The sequence below is a fragment of the Ctenopharyngodon idella genome, chromosome 6 (genome assembly GCF_019924925.1).
Source record: "Ctenopharyngodon idella isolate HZGC_01 chromosome 6, HZGC01, whole genome shotgun sequence".
NCBI classification, from domain to species: domain Eukaryota; kingdom Metazoa; phylum Chordata; class Actinopteri; order Cypriniformes; family Xenocyprididae; genus Ctenopharyngodon; species Ctenopharyngodon idella.
In genome coordinates, this window is record NC_067225.1 from 11778117 (window position 1) to 11795638 (window position 17522).

Here is a 17522-nt window from a genome sequence, read left to right on the forward strand (position 1 = left end):
AGCGAGTTTGACAAGGGCCAAATTGTGTTGGTTAGACGACTGGGTCAGAGCATCTCCAAAACTGCAGCTCTTGTGGGGTGTTCCCGGTCTGCAGTGGTCAGTATCTATCAAAAGTGCTCAAAGAAAGGAACAGTGGTGAACCGGCGACAGGGTCATGGGCGGCCAAGGCTCATTGAAGGCTGGCCCGTGTGGTTCAATCCAACAGACGAGCTACTGTAGCTCAAATTGCTCAAGAAGTTAATGCTGGTTCAGATAGAAAGGTGTCAGAATACACAGTGCATTGCAGTTTGTTGTGTATGGGGCTGCATAGTCGCAAATCAGTCAGGGTGCCTATGCTGACCCCTGTCCACTGCCGAAAGAGCCAACAGTGGACACATGAGCATCAGAACTGGACCACGGAGCAATGGAAGAAGGTGGCCTGGTCTGATGAATCACGTTCAGGAATGGCTTGAGGAGCACAACAACGAGTTTGAGCCTTGAACTTGGCCTCCAAATTCCCCAGATCTCAATCCAATCGAGCATCTGATGTGGTGAACAAACAAGTCCGATCCATGGAGGCCCCACCTCGAAACTTACAGGACTTAAAGGATCCACTGCTAACATCTTGGTCCAGATACCACAGCACACCTTCAGGGGTCTAGAGGAGTCCATGCCTCGATGGGTCAGGGCTGTTTTGGCAGCAAACACAATATTAGGAAGGTGGTCATAATGTTATGCCTGATCGGTGTATAATACATTTGCTCAAGATCTTTAGGTTTTCTTTTCAACCTTGTTTCAATAGATAGTGATTACATTGTGAATTGCATTCATAAGTTGTATATCTTCTCTATGTTAACAGTTCTCTGTTCAGAATGTTTATTATTTATATCAAAGAAATGGGCTTTGTTGAGTTAAAATGTAATGTATGATTATTTCACGTATGCATTTTGTTGTTGACTTGTGTTTAAGACTTCATGTGATAATTTACATGTGACATAAAATCTCATTTTATTGCATTGCAAGAGTTCTTAATAAGTTCATGTAAGTGAATTTCTGTCATTTCTAGTTGCTATAGTTCATTAATTGTGCTCCAGTGACACATTGACTTTTGTATATTCATACCCATATAACAGGGTCTGGATTTACAAGCATTGCTATTCTGAATGTCTTTCTATACAGTATAACAGGTTATGTCACCATATACAAAATGGATGACACTGTGCTTTTGTTAACTAACATATTTATTTATTTATTTATTTATTTTTGGGGGGGCATCACTGCAAAACCAATCACTCAAGAAAGCTCGCACTATAAACATGAAATCATTCAGAAATCAATTCAGACATTTGTCATAATTAAAGGTGCAGTAAGTGATTTCTGAGAAACGGTGTTGATATTTGAAATCACCAAAACAAACACGCCCATACCCAAAAGGATCACACCCCATCTTGATAGCTCCGCCCCCAAATTTACGAACACACTATGCAGCACAGGCACCTCCCACCTTATGAGTGGACACGCCCCCTTACTGCTGATTGGCTACAGGTGTGTTTTGGTGTTTCAACAGCGTTTTTAGAAATTGCTCACTGCACCTTTACGTTTACCTAAATGTCACATGTAGCAACTCAATGTAATAACTACACATAACGTAATAAGTATTACATTATTATTGTAATAAAATGTTCATAATTTTTGATTATGAGAAATTTAATACATTATAAACTCACCAAAAATATTGTCATGTTGTCATAATTGTAACGGCGTGTAAAACATAAAATCACATTATTTGCTTCAGCCAATGGCAGCACGGAGCGCAAGTTAAGTTGACAAGTTCACCCTTAAGTTGTTCCAAACGTGTCTGAGTTTCTTTCTTCTGTTTAACACAAAAGATATTTTAAAAATGTTGGTAATTAAACAGATATAGTAGGAAAAAATACTATGGAAGTCAATAATGGCTACTGTTAACTGTCTGGTTACCGACATTCTTTAAAGGTGCAGTGTGTAAATTTTAGCGGCATCTAGTGGTGAGGTTGAGAATTGCAATATAGAGAAGCTACGGTGGCCAACACAGGACAAAGATGTCGTCATCTGAGACAGCAGAGAGTAGCCAGTCAAGCAAACGCACTCTGTAGAGCAGTTTGTCCGTTTAGGGCTACTGTAGAAACATGGTGGCGCAAAATGGCGACTTAACATGTAAGGGGACCCGCGGTGTATGAGATAGAAATGGATCATTCTAAGGTAATAAAAACATAACGGTTCATTATGTAAGGTCTTTATACACCACTGAAAACATAGTAATGTATATTATATTGCATTTCTGTCAATAGATCCTAAAATTTACACATTGCACCTTTAAAATATGTTATTTTCTGTTCAGCAGAAGAAAGAAACTCATACAGGTCTGGAACAACTTGAGGGTGAGTAAATGATGACGGAATTTTTTAATTTTTGGGTGAACTATCCCTTTAAGATCACTGGAAACACTTTTACATTTAAAATAATAGAATATTGTTGATTTTACATATGGAACACATTATAGTTTCTAAGTATTGCAATAAAACTTCATGATATCTTTACATCTTTGTCTTCTGTTTAAAAGAAGACTTAACTTTTGTTACTTTATACTTAAAGCAGACAATTGCCACTTATAAATATTATGACCACATTATAAAGTGATGTTTAATGGAAGACTTTGTCACTTTACTTAAAGCAATAAAAGACACTCATTAGATGTTATATGATACTGTGCAGATCATAAGTAAACAATGTCAAGATATGAGACTTGGGAAAGTAAAAGATATGATACTATGGGATATATAATCCATTATAACTTAAGTGGATAAAATTATGTATATTGTGTGTTATAAATCATCATACTCTTAATAGTTATAACCACTAGGTAAGTATTATTACTGTTGTTACAATTATTAATGAGAAGAACAACACATTATAAGGTTGTTTATACGACATTATGCATGTATAATGATGCATTAAGAATACCCTTATAATGCATTATAAATGCAGGCTTCATAGAAAGTGTACCTAATAAATGTCTCATAATGTAAAAATTGTTATTACATTATCATTGCAAAAAATGCTTTTCTTACTTAGATTTTGTTGTCTTGTTTCTAGTCCAAATATCTAAAAATTCTTAAATCAAGAAGCATTTTCTAGACAAGTAAAAATGGTCTTGTTTTCAGAAAAAATAAGCCAAAGTTAAGTAAGTTTTTCCTTAAAACAAGAAATAATCTTATTTCAAACCTAAAACGAGATTGTTTTGCCATTGCCAAATTATTTTGCTTGTTTTAAGGAAAAACTCAATTAATTTTGACTTATTTTTCTGAAAACAAGACTATAATTTTTTACTTGTCTAGAAAATGCTTCTTGATTTAAGAATTTTTTAGATATTTGGACTAGAAACAAGACAAAAAATCTAAGTAAGATTTTTTTTTGAGTGTATGAGCTCAAGATTTTATTACGTAATTTTATTATGTAATACTTATTACATTATCTGCAGTTTTTACATTATCTGCAATTTTTACATTATCTGCAGTTAATACATTATGAGTTGATACACCCACGCTACAAACTAGTGTTCAATAAACCACGTTAACTGTACTATAAGCTGTTTTCTCACATTAATTATTAATTTCTTAGGACGCCAGTCACTCTAGTCACTGTCAAAAAAACAAAAAACAAAAAAACACATCCGTTTATACTTCAGTAAACGCCTTCTCATTTACATATACCATGCTTGGAGCGCCCTCCTATGGCAAAGCATCATAACACATTAAGCTGCAGAATCCTCAGCTTCAAAATTCATGTTTGATAAATAACTATAATTTAGGTTGTAGATAGATGTTTTCAAAAATACCCAAGGCAAATTAGCCTTCCGGATTGACCCATACAATTTTACATCACGATTGAACAGCTCTGTTTTGACTCATTTTTGACAATACTGACAAATACAAAAGTATTTAACGTGTAAATAAGAGTGAGCTTCAGGATGAGACTCCCAGAAACGATCGGTTCAGTGAGTCTGATTCATTCAGAACGAATCATTTAGACCGGTAGCCCCTCACTGCAGAACACACGAGATATGAAGCGTTCGTTAAAAAGATCCGACTCAAAAGTACGATTCTTCCATCAAGTTAAGATAAACAACATCCGGTGCGCATGCGCAGACAGTCAGCGGCTCATTGGGCGCGCACGGGTGCAGGCATGCATGTGTCTCGTGGATTTTAGACTGAACAGTTCTCAATGACATATTTGGTATGTGATCATCGCGATCTGGTGGGTTAAAGTCTGTCTCGTTGTGCCTTTAAATAACTTGCACTTGAATATTTTCAGTCGCACAGATGATTAGTTCAGCGTCAGCCTCCAGAGGACATAAACTGACCACTGGAAATCAACAGGCAAGTTGAACTCGAATCTGCTCGATACATACTTGAACACTGGTGAGATTATGTGCAAACAACATCAAGAAATTAACGAGATATTGTTGCTCATGAATAAGCAGACTTGGTTATGAGATGTATAAGAGAAGATATATATGTGTATATATACAGTCAAACCAAAAATTATTCAGACATTTTTGATATTTTTGATATATTTTTACTAGTGGGTTCAGGACACTATAGTTCATTTATGTAAGTGAGGATAGCAAAATAAAGTAAACTGTGACATATTATACCCAAATATTCTTCATACAGTGGACTACCAGTAAAACTGATGCAAATTTGTGACCAAAAATTATTTAGACACTTTGACCTGACCATGTTTTACTTAAGTTATCTGACATAATTAAGATGATTTTTTTCTGACACAGTTTAACTCTGAGATCTTGTCATATTTAATTACCATTTGATTTTTTAAACTATAGTGATTAAACTGTATTAATGAATGAAATGAATGAATACATTTTGGTTTGACTGTATATATATTAATAATATAATATATTATACAGTTGCAAGAAAAAGTATGTGAACCACTTGCAGAATCTGTGTAAATGTTAATGATTTTAACAAAATAAGGGAGATAATACAAAATGCATGTTATTTTTTATTTAGTACTGTCCTGAGTAAGATATTTTACATAAAAGATATAATCAGCAAGACAAAAAAAAAAAGCTGAATTTATTAAAATAACCCCATTCATAAGTATGTGAACCATTGATTCTTAATACTGTGTGTGGTTACCTGGATGATCTATGACTGTTTTTTTGTTTTGTGATGGTTGTTCATGAGTCTCTTGTTTGTCCTGAACAGTTAAACTGAGCTCTGTTCTTCAGAAAAATCCACCAGGTCCTGCAGATTCTTCAGTTTCCCAGCATCTTTTGCATATTTGAACCCTTTCCAGCAGTGACTGTATGATTTTGAGATTCATCTTTTCACACTGAGGACAACTGAGGGACTCAAACACAACTATTAAAAAAGGTTCAAACATTCACTGATGCTCCAGAAAAAAACATGATGCATTAATAGATGTGGGGTGAAAACATTTTGAATTTGAAGATCAAGGTAAATTGTACTTAATTTGTCTCTGGGAAACATGAAAGTATCTTCTGTTGCTTCCGAAGGGCAGTACTAAATGAAAAAAAATGATATTCAATCGAAATAAGAAAAATTTGGACCTGTTCAAAAGTTTTCACCCCCGACTCTTAATGCATCGTGTTTACTTCTGGAGCATCAGTGAATGTTTGAACCTTTTTTAATAGTTGTGTTTGAGTCCCTCAGTTGTCCTCAGTGTGAAAAGATGGATCTCAAAATCATTCAGTCACTGCTGGAAAGGGGTCAAATATGCAAAAAATGCTGGAAATCTGAAGAATCTGCAGGAGCTGGAGGATTTTCCTGAAGAACAGAGCTCAGTTTAACTGTTCAGGACAAACAAGAGACTCATGAACAACCATCACACAACAAAAAAACAGCCGTAGATCATCCAGGTAACCACACACAGTATTAAGAATTAATGGTTCACAAACTTATGAATGGGGTCATTTTAATAAATTCAGCTATTTTTTTGTCTTGTTGATTATATGTAAACATCTTTTATGTAAAATATCTTACTCAGGACAGTACTAAATAAAAAATAACATGCATTTTGTTTGATCTCTCTTATTTTGTTAAAATTATTAACATTTTCACAGATTCTGCAAGTGGTTCACATACTTTTTCTTGCAACTGTGTATATATATATATATATATAATATATGTATGTATATGTGTGTGTATATATATGTGTTAAAGTGTAATTTATTCCTGTGATCAAAGCTGAAATTTCAGCATCATTACTCCAGTCTTCAGTGTCACATGATCCTTCAGAAATCATTATAATATGATGATTTGATGCTCGAAACATTGGATTAATATCAATGTTGAAAACAGTTGTGTAAAAAAAAATTTCAGGATTCTTTGATTAATAGAAAGTTCAAAAGAACAATATTACTGTTTGTTTTGTATTTTTAATCAAATAAATGCAGCCTTGGTGAGCATAAATGACTTCTTTTAAAAACATTAAAAATCGTACCGATCCCAAATTTGTTTATTTAAGTTTTATTATAAAAATCAAACTAATAATTTAATTTGCTTTGTGCTTCTTTACAGAATCACAATGTGCCGTCCAGTTAGGTAGAACGTTTCAATCATTGACGGTGCTGGAAGCTGGGCAAAGGTGAATGGCTGCACACAGAAAATGTCACCTTGTAGCTGTTTAACACATTGCTGTATCATTACGAAAGTGTCCTCTCAGCTCCCAGTAATAGTTAACACGGCACATGTCTTAGGGTTTACTGGCTCATGCAGTCGCTTGGTTATTACCAGTCTGTGTTATACTGCTAAGCCTTCAGCTATTAACATTCCTTCTGCATTTTTTACATCATTAGATAATTCAGCTTTACAGCATCAGTAGTATTGCTGTAACATGGTGGAAGAGAGTATATGCAATGAACGGACCGAGGAAAATAAGGAGGAAATGAGGACTGATGACAATGGACACACTGTGGAAAGTGTGGCTCCAGAGTCAGTCATCCTTGAAACCAAGGAAGACCTGGAAAGCCAAGCGCAGAAGACCAGATCCTGGATATGGTCCGTTGTTTACCTTTGTTTCTATGGCTTCATGGTGCAGCTGAAGCCCGGAGAGCCGTTCATCACACCGTACCTGCTCAGTGCAGAGAAGAACTTCTCCAGAGAACAGGTGTGGTGATATTCTACACTTACTGTAGTTTGTGAAAAAACACTGTTAAAGACTGATAAAACATACTGGTGGTAAACATGTTTTTTTGTTTGTTTTCAATTTTGTTAACACCGAGGCTGTTTACATAGTACAGTATGTATTTATTTTGTTGCCAATAATAGTTGATACACAGTTAAGATTGTGTAACGTGGTGTTCAAACTCTTGTCACAGCTGCTGGGTTCTGGAAGGCCATGTGAATGTGGTCAGAGTTCACATTCCTCCAAAGTGGGTCAGATTTGCTTTGCGGAAGGACTGAACTGAATCTTAGATCATGCTGACTCATTAGAGTTATTAACATTAAATGACTTTTTTTGTAAACACTTCTAAATCCTGACTTGCTCAGTGAATTTGCCCTCACTCTAACTGAATGTTTTCTTATCAGGTCAGTGCTGTTGTTTTTGGCAAAAGCCATAAAATTAATCAGCCACATGCTGAGAATATCTGTATGGGAATTTTCCACTGCGAAGTAGACCAAGTTCCAGTTTTTATTTGTTTATAGCCCAGCTTCTGTGTCATGGATTAACACTTCTGTTTAGCCCACACATTACATATTTTATTTACGTTCAACATGTTTTACTAACTAAAAGGACACCTAAAAACTGTTACATTCATGTGTCATACTTGTGTATCTGATTAGACAAAAAAGGGACTTTTTTTTTTTTTTTTTTTAATCTGCTTGCTAAGGCAACTAAATTATGGAAGCTTGTTTCTGCAACTGAATAAAAATTAAAAAAGGTATGATTGTGACTTGAGATATAAACTCAAAATTGTGAGTTATAAAGTCAGAATTGTGAGATATAAACTCAAAATTGCGAGTTAGAAAGTCAGAATTGTGAGACAGAAACTCAAAATTGCGAGTTATAAAGTCAGAATTGCGAGACAGAAACTCAAAATTGCGAGTTATAAAGTCAGAATTGCGAGACAGAAACTCAAAATTATGAGTTATAAAGCCAGAATTGCGAGACAGAAACTCAAAATTGCGAGTTAGAAAGTCAGAATTGCAAGACAGAAACTCAAAATTGTGAGTTATAAAGTCAGAATTGCGAGACAGAAACTCAAAATTGCGAGTTATAAAGTCAGAATTGCGAGACAGAAACTCAAAATTGCGAGTTATAAAGTCAGAATTGCGAGACAGAAACTCAAAATTGCGAGTTAGAAAGTCAGAATTGCAAGACAGAAACTCAAAATTGCGAGTTATAAAGTCAGAATTGTGAGACAGAAACTCAAAATTGCGAGTTATAAAGTCAGAATTGTGATGTTATTTGTCATTTTGGGTTTCAGAAGTGTGCTCGTGAGTGCCCTCAATGCGCACTGAAGCTCGCTCAGCAGCAGACTTCTTCCTGACAAATCAAAAGTAGCACTACATTGCGAAACCACAAATTTGTTAGGAAGACTGTTAGTGTTTAGGGTGCCATTTCTAATGAAATCCATTTATCATTTATCGGATCGCGTGTCAAATCTCCAAACTGCTGAAATCACGTGACTTTAGCTCTCCGAACCACTGATTCGACACACTGATTCATAACGCTCCGAAGCTTCATGAAGCAGTGTTTTGAAATCGGCCATCACTATATAAGTCGAGCCATTGGATTTCAACAAAAATATCTTAATTTGCGTTCCGAAGATTAACGAAGGTCTTACGGGTGTGGAACGGCATGAGGGTGAGTAATTAATGACATTATTTTCATTTTTGGGTGAACTAACCCTTTAAAAGTTGAACAAAAAATTTAAATTTTTTAGGGCTCTATGAAATACGTTTTTTTCCCCTCAAATTCTGTTTCATTTTTACCAAATTCTGTGTTTTCTGTTTTAAGTTGTCTGGATTCCATTTTAATAGTTTAATTAAATTTTAATAATCAAAAAGCATGTCTAGTTAATTGAATTCATAAAAACAACCAAATTTATTAATAAAAAAAAAAAAAAAATTCTATGAAATGTTTTGTTTTTTAGAAATTCTGTGTTGTGTATTTTAATCATATGTGTTTTGTCAAAGTGCTGCACAAGTTTTAATAATAATTTATTATTATTATTATTAGTGTTAATATTATTATTCCATTGAGATGTAGCTAAGTTCTACTGTACAATAGTAATATATTTGTGTCACAATTCAAGTTAAACCAAACTTTTATTTTGATGGGTTGCAGTGAGGAAGTTTCTGTGTGTTTATGATATGATAGTTTTTCTCAGATGAAACAGTAAAATGCTGATGAAGTGACTCTCCGAGCGGGAGATGAAGTTCATGCGTTCATGTCCTCATATAGTGAGGCGGCAAAGGCTGAAAACACCATGAACGTCACGCCTGCTTCAGTGTGTGTGTGGGAAATGAAACTGCACTTCTGTGCCATTCATTCACACAGAGACACACAACATGCTGGATTCATATTTAAATAGATTTGTTTGTGGTTAATATTCACAGACACTAGTCTATATTGTGATTTGATTTAAGTGTACTGACCTACTTTTGATTTATTTTTTAAAAAATGACATTTCGTGACATTATACAGTAAATTCCGTTTTTATGACTGGATTCCGTCCGCATTTTCTGCATCATAGAAATCATAGGGCCCTACAGAATTAAAATTTCCTGATAATTTACTCATTCCCATGTCATCCAAGATGTTTATGTCTTTCTTTCTTCAGTTGAAAAGAAATGAAGGTTTTTGAGGAAAACATTCCAGGATTTTTCTCCATATAGTGGACTTCACTGGGGTTCAACGGGTTGAAGGTCCAAATGTCAGTTTCAGTGCAGCTTCAAAGAGCTCTACATGATCCCAGACGAGGAATAAGAGTCTTATCTAGAGAAACCATCAGTAATTTTCTAAAACAATAAAAATTTATGTACTTTTTAATCAACAAATGCTTGTCTTGCACTGCTCTGTGATGCTCCACGCTTTACGTAATCACGTTGGAAAGGTCACGCGTGATGTAGGTGGAAGTACCGCGGTAGGGCGAAAAACTCCATCTCATTTTCTCCAACTTGTTTTACCTTTTTTAATAAAGGTTGTTAGACTAGTAAATTATCATGAAATTTTAATTCTAAAGTGAACTAATCCTATAACCCTGAGTTATTCTAAACCCCGGGTAAATGGAATCCTTGGCTATCTTGTTTCACACTGTTCAAACTTTACTGGGTATTCATAATATGTTTCACACTGCATGTAGGTAATTGCATTGTCTATTATGCTATTACTGATGTTACATTTATTACTACAATTATCCCTGCTCTCCCTCTACCCCATATCAGAGGTAACAATGACTTTTGTGATCTTCACAGGTTACCAATGAAATCACCCCAGTCCTCTCATATTCCTATATGGCCGTGCTGGTGCCCGTGTTTCTGCTGACAGATTACCTACGCTACAAACCTGTGCTGATCCTTCAGAGCTTGAGTCATGTTTCCATTTGGCTCTTGCTGCTTTTGGGCACCTCGTTGCTGGAGATGCAGTTCATGGAGTTCTTTTACGGCATCACCATGGCTGCCCGTGTGGCGTACTCCTCCTACATCTTCTCTCTAGTACCAGCGACTGTTTACCAGCGTGTAGCCAGCTATTCCCGCTCGTCGGTGCTCATGGGAGTCTTCACGAGCTCTGTGCTGGGTCAGCTGTGTGTGTCACAGGGGGACGTATCATACAAGACGTTAAGCGCGGTCTCTCTGGGGTTTGTCAGTTTCGGGCTACTCTTGTCCTTCTGCTTGCCGTGGCCCAAGCGTAGCATGTTTTTTAACCGAGCCCGTCTGGAGGAGGAGAGGAAGGAAGCAGCTCGATCGGAATTGGCCAGAATGAAGCCTGAGGAGAAGGATGGCAGTGTGGCAGCACTGGGCAGTAACCACAATTCCCTTTCCTTGGCAAATTCAGTGTTTGTTCAGATGCTGAAGGAGTTGAAGAATGTTGTGAAAGTGCCTAGTTTAAGGCTTTGGAGCTTGTGGTGGGTGTTCAACTCCACTGGTTACTATTTAGTTGTGTTTTATGTGCACATCCTGTGGAATAAAGTCTACCCTGCCACGGAAAACAAGCATGTCTACAATGGAGCTGTTGAGGCTGCCTCCACATTATTAGGTAAGATTATTATTATTATTATTATACATTTTATTTATAGGCGCCTTTCATGGCACTCAAGGACAAGTCCATAAAACAATGAGATTGAACAATAAAACCAATACAATGAACAAACATATAAGTCACATAAAAGCCTGCCTAAACAAATAAGTTTTAAGATGAGATTTGAAAACTGGAAGACTTGAACTATTGCGAACTTCTACAGGAAGTGAGTTCCATAAATGGGGAACCGCATAACCAAAAACTTGTGACCCCATGGAAGTTGTCTGAGTGCGTGAGAGAACAAGAGTAAGTGCAGAAGCCGATCTTAGAATGCGAGGAGGAGTGTGTATATGAAGAAGCTCTAAAAGGTATGGACGTGCCAAATTGTTAAGTGCTTTATAAGTTAAAAGTAAAATTTTAAAATTTACATGGAATTTAACTGGGAGCCAATGGAGATGCTGTAGCACAGGAGAGATGTGGTCAGAGATAGAAGTTTTGGAGCAGCAGCATTTTGTACCAACTGTAGTTTGTGAAGAGATTTGGAAGGAAGCCTATAAAACAAAGCATTACAATAGTTGATTTGTGATGTTACAAGAGCATGCACAAGAGTAGCAGTACTCTTGAGTGAAAGGACAGGACACAAACGATTGATATTCCTGATGTGAAAGAATGCAGAACGGGTAATACTGGTAATATGAGTTTCAAACGACAGAGTTCTATCAAGGATGACACCCAAACTTTTCACCTGATTAGACAAGGGAACAGCAATTATCTATCATCATAGAAGAAATATTTGACTTAGCTATTTTTTTTGAACCAACGAGAAGAATTTCAGTTTTCCTACTATTCAATTTGAGAAAATTACTTGAGAACCAAGTTTTTAATTCATCTAGGCACTCGACAATAGCAGGGGGAGGAAACTTTGAGGAAGGTTTAGAAGAAAGATGAAGTTGGGTGTCATCAGCATAACAATGGAAGAGGATGCCATATTTTCTAAAAATGGAGCCAACTGGTAAAAGATAAATAAGAAACAAAAGAGGTCCCAAGACAGAACCCTGTGGAACACCAGTGACAACATAAGTGGGTTTAGATTTAAACCGTTTAAGTTGTACAGATTGACTGCGGTTTGTGAGATGGGAATGAAACCAACTTAAAGCCATACCAGTAATTCCAATAGATTCCAATCTGTTTAAGAGTACGGAGTGTGAAATGGTATCGAATGCTGCACTAAGATCGAGAAGGATAAGTATAGATAAAAGACCAGAATCAGCAGCTAGTAGCAGATCATTGGATATCTTTACAAGTGCAGTCTCAACACTGTGATGGGAGCGAAACCCTGATTGCAACTGCTCATATAAGCTATTACAAGAGCGATGGTCACGGAGCTGGAAAGCAACAATTTTTTCAAGAATTTTAGACAAGAACGGCAAATTCGAGATGGGACGAAAATTGTCAAAATTCTTTGAGTCTGAATTCCCTGGTTTCTCGAGAATAGGTGTTATCACAGCAGTTTAAGTGCAATAGGGACAGTACTAGAAAGAAGTGAAGTACAGTTTTAGATTTGTGTGTGTTGTAATTCTCTCTCACTTTTTAAAACAAAATACTATGGATTTAGAATAACAGACATTTATTGGTTATCGACCAATACATCGGACAATAATTATCTGCTTATTTGTACTGGCATGAATTTCAATGTGGGTCATCAGTGTTTGACAGGTAATTTTTTACTAGGATCTTGGTGTTCCATCTCAAAAAAATTAAAAATCCTAATTGAGGTTTACATTATACATGATTGTTTACTATTTGGCGAGAACAGGCAAAGTTCATGTTCCCCAACCCTTGAGCTTGGGCATGACATGTGCTTGGCAAAAACAAAACATGTAAACCAGGATTCCGTATTCCTGGTGCTGGAAAGCCAATTCCCTGTAGAGTTTTTAGTTGATTCAGGTGCATTTAATCAGATTTGGAGCTATACTCTGTAGGACCAGATGGTGTAAATGACACTCAAGTAGAAAATATTTGCAAATAGTTTTTCAGATTTTCATACACAAATTTGGACTTGATGAGAATAGATGTTTGTTAATCAGCATGAAAATTACATGACAATCTTGTGCTCCATAGGTGCAATCACGTCATTTGCAGCAGGCTATGTGAAGATTCGATGGAATCTGTGGTCTGAACTGGTGATTGGAGTGATCACTGGAGCACAGGCCGGTCTACTGCTTCTCATGGGACTCACAGGAAATATCTGGGTTTGCTATGTGGCATATGCCCTGTTCAGAGGCTTCTACCAGTTTCTGGTGCCTATTGCCATGTGAGTGATATAAAGTTATTTATTTACTTTTATTATTAAATGCATTTTTTTTTTTTTTGTATGCATTTTATTTGTCAAAAACTCACATGAAACATCTATGGCACGTATTGCATAATATGTTTTGAAGTGACTGTTCTGAAAGGGGGAGATGAGTTGTATGCACCTGTGAAAACATTTTTCACAGAGAGCAAGAACTTTGTTTGTTGTAGTTTGCCACATAAGGAGCTTTTATTGAAACTAAAAGAAAAGCACTAAGGAAATGAAACAATTTAAAGAAAATCTTTTTTTTTTTTTGTTTTTTTATACAATTATCCAGATGTCTGTTCTCTGCATTTTGTCTGTAAATAATTCATTTTGTGCTTTTCCTCCTCAGTTTCCGGATTGCCTCCTCTCTCACTAAAGAATTGTGTGCTTTAGTGTTTGGAGTAAACACATTTCTTGGAACAATCCTGAAGACGGTCATCACTCTCATTGTGGCAGATAAGAGGGGATTGGCTTTGGATGTTCATTCTCAGGTGTGTAAAATTCTAGATTAACTTCTGTTAATAGTTACACAGAAAAACAGGACCAATACTCAATACTTGGGTCACTTTTTCAAAACTCTACACACAGTTGTTATTTTCAGCTTGGCACAGCAGTTCATTTCATATTCAAAATGCACTAAGACTACCAAAACGTGTCTCAAATCAACATAAACAATGACCTAAAAAACTTGTAGCATTACGCAATGATTTCTTTTGTAAAGTATCTTCACAACACAAGAATACACTGCAGTAAATGTTACATGGTCATTGTTTACATTACAGTACAAAATTATTCCTAAGTTTTCCCCTTTTGTATAGATGTTACTGAAATTGAAAGACTAACACTTGTGTGGGGGTTCAGCTACATCTGATTTTGATAGTATTCCATTTTTTTAGATTTGAAATATATTTCAATATGGTATTACTGTAGAAATGTAGCAAATAGTTGTCTTATTCAGTTTGAACTTTCGTTTAAAGGCTTAATTTACCCAAAAATGAAAATTGTCATAATTTACTCACCCTAGATGAGTCTTACTCACCGTAAGACTTTTGTTCATCTTCGGAACACAAATGAAGATATTTTAAATGAAATCTGAGAGATTTCTGTCCCTCCGTTGACGGTTGACGCAACTACCATTTGGAGATCGTAAAACTAATCTGTATGAATCGGAAGGTTTAGTCCAAATTTTCTGAAGAGACTCGATCGCTTTTTATGATGAACAGATTAAATTTAGGCTTTTATTCACATATAAACATTGATCAGCGAACATAAACACAAGCTCAACCGAACCTGCTTGATGCGCGAGAACAAACTTCATTGGTTCTTGCTGAAGCTCAAACGTGCTGCGTAACACGAGAATGAACCTCATTGGTTCTTGAGGAAGCTCAAACGTGCTGCGTAACACGAGAATGAACCTCATTGGTTCTTGAGGAAGCTCAAATTTGCTGCGTAACATGAACGAACCTCATTGGTTCTTGCTGAAGCTCAAACGTGCTGCGTAACACGAGAACGAACCTCATTGCTTCTTGCTGAAGCTCAAACGTGCTGCGTAACACGAGAACGAACCTCATTGGTTCTTGCGGAAGCTCAAACGTGCTGCGTAACACGAGAACGAACCTCATTGGTTCTTGCGGAAGCTCAAACGTGCTGCGTAACACGAGAACGAACCTCATTGGTTCTTGCGGAAGCTCAAACGTGCTGCGTAACACGAGAATGAACCTCATTGGTTCTTGCTGAAGCTCAAACGTGCTGCGTAACACGAGAATGAACCTCATTGGTTCTTGCGGAAGCTCAAACGTGCTGCGTAACACGAGAACGAACCTCATTGGTTCTTGCGGAAGCTCAAACGTGCTGCGTAACACGAGAATGAACCTCATTGGTTTTCGCACATCAAGAAAACATGCTCCAGCTTCTGTTTACCACAACTGATGTGTGTGTTGATGAATGTTTATATGTGAATATACAGTAAGCTTAAATTAAATGTTCATCATATAAAGTGATCAAGTCTCTAGAAAATTTGGACCAAATCGTCCAATTCATATGGATTAGTTTTATGATCTCTTTATGAACTTTTTTGAAGCGTCAAAGTGGTAGTTGCGTAAACTGCCAGTGGAGGGACAGAAATCTCTGATTTCATTAAAAATATCTTCATTTCTATCTTCGAAGATGCACAAAAGTTTGAATGACACGAGGGTGAGTAAACAACAGTAACCCTTTAACAGTTTTGAAAAGAGTATGTAAGTATGTGCAAATTGGCCTGTAGGTACGTAGTTTTGGTGGTGTTTGTGTCTGTCATTTCATTTGAGAGATGATGTTGTTGTTGAATGTTTTTTTCCCCGGAAAGCAATGATAAATGATCCACATTTTATCCCACATAGACTGCTTTTGTGGTCACTGTATGAAGAGTTTTGAAAAAGTGGCCCAAGTATTGAGAAATTGGTCTTTGCGATTGTACTGTAATAAAAGAAATTACAGTAACATTATAATGCAGAATGATTTTGGTTTTCTCTCTTTCTCTTTTGCAGTTTTTTGTTTATTTCTTTTACTTCACTCTGCTGACTGTGATTTATCTGGGCTGTAGTGCCTTTATCATCATGTGTCATTACCGCAATCAAAGCGCAGGGCAAGAGGCTACGGAAGGAGCCATAGCCACTGAACTTAGTCCCATGACAACAGCTAATGACGGCACAACCGCACATAATGGAGTCGGCATCAAGACATGAGATTCAAAGGAAATGTGCCTATAGAAGGAGTTTCTCCATCTCTTTAGTTGTTACTTTAAAATCAGAACATTTATTTTAAGTATGAATAGCCTTGTTTTTATCATTTTATGTTTGTCCATTTGTTAGGAATGGCACTAGATTTTTTTTTTTTTTTAACCTCATCAAAATCTAATTATACATTTTGTGGAAATTAAATGTAGTGATTGAGGTCAGTAGGATGGTACGCCAATGGAAAATCTAGTCTCGGATCGAGATATTGCTAGATCTGGATGTCTTTGTTTATTTTTATAAGGTTATCTTTGTTAGGGTTAACAAAGTGTAAAATAATTTTATAAGGAATGTTTGGAAGCCAGTCTGATAGGATTACTTTTTAACTTAAGAGTACCGTGATGCCAGAAGTATTATTTGCAGCTAGATATTGAAGTTTAAATAATTACTATTGCACAACCGTTCCAGTGAGGACCATTTTTCTTCCAGTCTTTTCTTTCATTCCAGGATCGCTCAGAAATAGGTACTGCTTAGGAATGGGAAAAAGAAAAACTCATAGTGGAGCTAGGGTGGAGTGGCAACAGAATTTTTTAAACAGGAAGGGGAAATTGCTGCATTCACACTGTTGCTCAGTTCTGTGCAATGCTTGGTGATATGAATATTTTGATGCCTATAACCTGTATAAAAGAAATTTTGGTAACACTTTACAATAAGGTTTCATTAGTTAACTACTTTGGTTAACATGCACTAAGAATGAACAATATGTCTACAGTATTTATTAATCTTAGTTATGTTAATTTCAACATTTACTAATACATTGTTAAAATCAAGAGTTGTATTTAATGCACTGTGAACTAACATGAACAATCAATGAACAGCTGGAGTTTTGTTAACAAATTATGTTAACAAACAAATTAATGTTAACAAATGAGACCTAATTGTAAAGTGTTACCGTAATTTCACACGAATAAGAATGTATTGTACACAAGACACTTAGTTCTGCTTAGTTCTACTGAATTTTAAAATAAATACTACTGTTTTATAGTGTGATCACATTATAGGAGCTCCAGACCATGTCAAATTACAAATAAATTGTTATTAAATAAAAAGTTTGAGCAATTTTTATTTGTATATCATTTTGTGAATTCTATAATGTTTAAAAGCCGCTTTAGATAAAAATATGTCTTAATATTCAACTGCAGCCTTAAGGTGACTATGGCAAGGAC

The 17522-nt window shown here is 36.0% G+C and overlaps 1 protein-coding gene and 1 long non-coding RNA gene across 6 annotated transcripts in view; both read left to right on the plus strand.

Moving 5' to 3' along the window:
* Positions 1-17522, plus strand: part of LOC127513925 (uncharacterized) — a 757994-nt gene that overhangs the window by 676255 nt on the left and 64217 nt on the right. The gene's annotated exons all lie outside the window — the stretch shown is intronic.
* On the plus strand, positions 4118-17416 carry slc19a1 (solute carrier family 19 member 1). 5 transcript variants are annotated; one of them, XM_051896110.1, is made up of 8 exons: positions 4118-4251; positions 4330-4436; positions 6582-6648; positions 6860-7170; positions 10485-11265; positions 13369-13561; positions 13935-14076; positions 16111-17416. In XM_051896110.1, the coding sequence occupies exons 4-8, from the start codon at positions 6898-6900 to the stop codon at positions 16306-16308; spliced, it is 1587 nt and encodes a 528-aa protein (XP_051752070.1). In that variant the 5' UTR covers positions 4118-4251; positions 4330-4436; positions 6582-6648; positions 6860-6897; the 3' UTR covers positions 16309-17416. The 5 variants fall into 5 exon arrangements, with proteins under 5 accessions (XP_051752070.1, XP_051752071.1, XP_051752067.1 ...); XM_051896107.1 differs by having other exon boundaries at positions 4119-4251; positions 4330-4394; XM_051896111.1 differs by lacking the exon at positions 6582-6648 and having other exon boundaries at positions 4330-4394.